This window comes from Antrostomus carolinensis, unplaced genomic scaffold, assembly GCF_000700745.2.
Source record: "Antrostomus carolinensis isolate BGI_N321 unplaced genomic scaffold, ASM70074v2 scaffold12253, whole genome shotgun sequence".
Classification (NCBI taxonomy): Eukaryota; Metazoa; Chordata; class Aves; order Caprimulgiformes; family Caprimulgidae; genus Antrostomus; species Antrostomus carolinensis.
The window spans coordinates 47,549-52,867 of record NW_010303193.1 but is presented as its reverse complement, the minus strand read 5'-3'; the positions used below and the strand labels follow the sequence as shown (position 1 = coordinate 52,867).

General features: G+C 40.7%; 1 protein-coding gene across 1 annotated transcript in view; it reads left to right on the top strand.

The window, feature by feature from the left end:
• Positions 1 to 540: 540 nt before the first annotated feature.
• ANGEL2 (angel homolog 2) overlaps positions 541 to 5,319 on the top strand; it is a 12,808-nt gene continuing 8,029 nt past the window's right edge. The window contains exons 1-2 of the mRNA XM_010164015.1: positions 541 to 970; positions 3,154 to 3,407. Coding sequence (XP_010162317.1) covers positions 544 to 970; positions 3,154 to 3,407 — 681 coding nt within the window. The 5' untranslated portion in view covers positions 541 to 543. The remainder of the gene's footprint in view (positions 971 to 3,153; positions 3,408 to 5,319) is intronic.

Sequence of the window (5,319 nt, the reverse complement as noted above, 5' to 3'; positions counted from 1 at the left end):
CTATAAGCTGATGCCAGAGATGGTGTGAGAGTTAGTATCTCTGTTTCCCTGTCTTGTTGGCATTATGATTTGAACCAGATCAATGACTTTTTAAACAAATTTCTGACTGCTTGAAGGAAAGTGGTTTTCTCATTCCTTTCAAATAGCCTTATTATAAAGTTAATGCAACATGCAAAAATGACCTTTTGTAAAAGTCATTCCACTAAGCACTTGAAGAATCTGATAGTTGAATTAAACAAGACAGAAAATAAATTGTAAATAGTTATTCAGATGGGTAGAGTTTGGAAATCAAATGGCATTTGTAAATCTGAAGGGGAGAAAAGATACAAGATCACTTTGTAAAGTCCCACTTTGCATATCGTTTAGATAAAGGTGTCAGTATCTTGTATGTGTCTAAAAAGGTTTTAATATCTTGTATGTGTTAACTTGTAGAGAAAGAATATCTTGTGTAAGTCGTGACCAGGATGACTTGCATCTAGTGTCTTCTACAGGTGGATGTAGTTATGTGTGAATGAAACCTGTGCTTTCTTCCCTAGGCACTCCATGCTGCCCCGTCATGTGCAGAGGCTGGGCAGAGACTGGATTGCCCACTGGAACGGTTCTCAGATACTTGCCTCAAACAGCCCAGTTTCCAACTGCGTGAGATGGGCTGGACACTATCCCTGGGCCTCGTTTCCACTTCCTGTTCCAGTTGATTTTTCAACAAACTGGAGACTCCCTCCATTTTTTGGACCTTGGAGGCACTTTCAGAACTCTAATTGGCACCTTGATAACTTCACCCAAAGTTCTTGCTTTCACCTACCTAATCCCAGTATGAAATCTGAGGGAGAAGAACCACTGACAAAGAAGAGAAGACTCAGTGGCCAGCATGATACTTCAGCTCCTGAAGAAGAAACAAACCTCTCTAATCAGAAGGAAGCACTGTGTCATTCTGTAGCACAGAATGAAGAAAAACATAGCAGCAAGAAAAGTAAAAGATGCTCTTTGCTCATTTTCCTTGTTTATTTTTGATACTAAGCACATATAAGAAGTTATAAGCAATATTGCTTGCATCTTTTGAGTTACTGTTTGTCTTGGCACCTCTCAGGAATACATCTGTCTTAAAAGTGTTACAGCTTTGTAATGCTGTTTAGTCTGTAAACTTGTGTTTTGTGCTGTCAGACAGTCTGCTGGAATTAGGTTCACTGTGCTTGGTGGTAGAACCCAGTCAATTATGTGAAGGGTTGCCTAGCTGGGGAGTCCTGAGCTTGGTTCAGACAACTCTCTTGAGTGTCTGTCACCAGACCAGGTCTGTTAAGGTGGGAACTCTTTTAAAGCAAAAAGACTTGGCTAACTTGCTGTAGTGATGAGGTGGGCTGCCAGTTGTACAGCTTCATTCCTTGTCCTGTACCTGAGCTCATAAGCCCTGCTGGACCTGAATTGGCTTCTTTCCAAGCCAGCTGAGTTGTCTGTGACCTAGATATCTGAGAATTAATGGTGTTTGCTTCCGGTGTGATTGTGCAGTTTTGTTTTTACAACTGTATTCTGCCACTGGCATGTTAGCAAGTTTTGTGTCAGACCGTGACTGGCAGAGCAAACAGCAAATGCACTTGTCCAGATAAATACAATAAGAAGTACAAAGATGTCTACCCAGCTGAGTAACAGACCTTCATCGAACTTGAAAGTGTCTGCGTTAGCTTATTACAGAGAAAACCTCCTACATGGCATCCAAGTGTTCTGCCAAGTATTGTGGGTATTTACAGTTTGGTCTGCTGTGAAACAGAGAGAGTGGCACAGTCAAAATTGGTCCCCTCTTGCATAAATTACTTCCTTAACAAAATACACTGGAAGTTGTGTTATGACTGAAAAACGTGACAGATGCCATCAGCATCCCAGAGGGATTTTTGGACACAATTATCCATAAGGCTTAGAAACATCATGTCCATCTTCAGGAGCCGAAGGAAGGGAGTTTGCTTTGTGTATTTATTGCTGAGTCCTCTCTTAACCCCCTTAGCAAGTACATTTTGACATACCTTTATCTGAGAGTGTTGTGAGCGTTGTGGTCCTTCCTAGTTATCTTTTGTTCACATATTGTAAGGTGACAGTAATTAAAGATACCTGCTGAAGAGCAGCACAGCCTCTTTCCTACTATAGAAACAGTACTTAAAGCTTTGCTGTATTCATTGCAAATACAAGATAAAGTCCTGAATCATGTCAGCACAGGGATGAAATTTCGTACCCAAGTAGGGCAGATACTAACAGCTATAGCTGCAGTCTGCTGCTGGTGGATAGCACAGGTGACTGGACCTCAGCTTGCTCCCAGATGAGTTGGGACAAAGAGGCAGAGAGGCATTTTTGTTCAGGCATTTTGTAAGTGGAGAAACACATATCTGAAAAATAATTGGATGCTTAATGATGGGCAGATACATTCTTATAAACTTTTGTAAAGTAAAGTTTATACGAAAACTGATACGTAGGAAACTAGGAATGGCAGAAAGGCAAAGTAAGACTTTTCAGAAGTTCTTGGTAATTCTGAGGATTATTAATTATTTAATTTCTCAACCTTACTGAAGGAAATCAGGTTCATTATCTGTTTTGGGACCCCTGTAATGGACCCTGTTGCAGCTTCTGTCTGAGTTTGTCAGACTGTACACAGTCTAGAGGTGAACCTCCATTCCTAAACCTTTGGTTAGAAATAGAGAGGCCGGAGAGATCAACAAGATGCCCATATGCTGCTCTGAAAGGTGTATCCCAGACTGACATACCCCTCTCCACTGAGGAGGAAGTGACAGAAGGTAGCGTAAGATTATGTCAACCAACTGGATTTGGCCTACCAGTTTGACAGCCTTTTTACAGGGAATCGGGGTGGTATAGTCTGACTGCAGCAATCTACTTAGAACATGCCAGTTTCCCAATTTCAAAGCAGTTTGAAATCTGGGGCGTATTGTGGTTTTGTGTGGTGTTTTTGGGGGTTTGGTTTTGTTTTCTTTTTAACTGATGCTTATATAAAGTTCATTGTAAACAGAGGGTCTAAATCACTGCTAATCAAATAAGGTTTTAGCATTGCTTAAACAATTTGAAAGACAAACAGTTGTCGGTAGAATGATTTATAAGAGCAGTAAGAAGTCATACGGTGTATTACATAACTTTTTCTGCTTCGTGTGCTTTTAACAGGAACCATCAAAAGACACTGGGAGTATTTCTGTCAGCACAGTAGGACAATGAAAATCTTGGAAGATAAAAAAACTGACCAAAGCAGTACAGAAAGTGAGGCAAAATTTGATTTTACAGTCATGTCCTACAATATACTCTCACAGAATTTATTAGAAGATAACTCCCACCTGTACAAACACTGCAGGCAACACTTGTTAATCTGGACATACAGATTTCCCAACATCCTACAAGAAATCAAACAGCTGGATGCAGATGTGAGTAGAAAATGAGCATATGGATATTTTTTTAAGAACTGATAAACTAGACCAGCAAATTGTTGTTGTTCTTTATTTTGATAGGTGGGCTGTCTGGTGACTCCAGCTGAGCTTTTAGTTATGTCATGCTTAACAGTAGTTGTGATTTATGCTTATGCAGTTAGTGTATTCTGTGTGGTCTGAACTTAGAGCAAAGGCAAACTCTGTAGTACACATTGTTCATAGTTGCCTTTTGTCCATAACGGCCTAGAATGGTCTGTTTGACATGACTTTGTTCTGCTAGTACACTAATTTTTTTATAATTTCAAAACCTTCTTTCTTCACATAAATCTTTCTCTATGCCTAGAGCACACCTGAGTACTGTAAATAATGCACTGAATGTAAAAACAGATATACTTGCATCGCCAAAGGTCCACCTAGTCCAGAGTTATGTTTGTAACAGTAGCTAATGATAGATGCTTAGAGTAGAACAGGGCACCTTTCTCCCAGAGGGTTTCACTTCTGGGACTGTACAGTTTAGGAAGCTCCAGAGCTGGAGGCTCTCTCTTTAATTGTGCTGTAAGTTGTACAAGATTGAATAGTTGGTCATTGTTTGCAAACACTTAATCTTGCATGCCAGGCTTTTGTGAAGGAAAAATAGTATGTGTGCACACAGGAGGGTCGAATTAAGGGAACTCCCAGGACTGGCATTTTCTGACTTCCAGATGTGTGACCTTAGTTTAACTACTACCTAAACAAATACAAAGTCAAAGTGTCTGCATAATCAGTGAATCAAAAGTCTCTTTCTAAAATCTGGCTGCTAATTCTTCAGAGCCATTTGTTAGACCAGGTAATGGAGAACTTACAATCATGTCTGAATCCTTTATGTAGAAGGCAGACTCAAATGTTTTACTTTTTCCATTGTATGAGGACTGGAGTGATGAGACTGCTATGTGGATCTCCATTTTCTTGACATTAATGTTCAAGGTTGAGAGAAAGATGCAGGTGTTAGTAACATTCATGTGAGACTGATCCAAAAGTATTTCTCTCAGGTGTTCATTTCTCTTTTCATCTGGTACTCTGCACCATTTGACTTGTGAACAAGCTTGCTGTTCTTTTCTGAGGCACAACTCTGAACTTCTGTTTATACTGGGGTCTGAAAAATTACCTTACTGTGTTCTTGGTTGGTTGTGGAGTTTTTTGTTTGTTTTTGAGGACACATCACTTATTGTTAATTTCAATCAGGAAGTCAGTAAACTTTTTACTTCAGTCATTGTTCAGGCCAATAAAAGTTTGGTGATAGAATGCAGCCTGTTCATGTCAGAAAATAGTATTGAAAAAATCAAAGTAGTTGTATTAGGGAAGCCACAGAAAAAGTTGTATTAGGGAAGCCTTGTACCATTTGAAGCTGGAGGCTCCAGGAAGCTGGAGAATAAGGTCCCCTTCAAGCTCTTCCCTTTCTTCCTCTTAAGTTTATACATACTGTATGTATATATCTTTACAGTGAGATGCATTATTGGGGGCTTTCTGGGAGAAGCATGGGGCAGAGGGATTCTAGGGAGGATCTGCCTGATGCTATTAGCGGTAACAGACAGTTCTCCAGCATGGAAGGGCTGGAGCCAAAGCCAGCTCAGGGTACTTGCTGGGGTCTGTGGAGCCACCTAACGCAGCTCTGGGGTGAAGAGGTGATGCCTTGTGTCACATGCATTCAGTCACCATGGGCAGCTGCTCGCAAACCCTAGTACATGCCGGTGCCCTTTGTGCAGGGGAAGTTCCTGCTAGAGGACATAGACTTTTAACTGATTCATTGTTTAGAACTGTAACCTTAAAGTGAAGCAGAGACTTCAGAATATTGCTTGAGATTTGGTTCTCCTTTGAGACCTCGAATGAGCTAGTGTCAGCTGGGTGGGTGAAGCCTGCTGCTGCAGTTCAG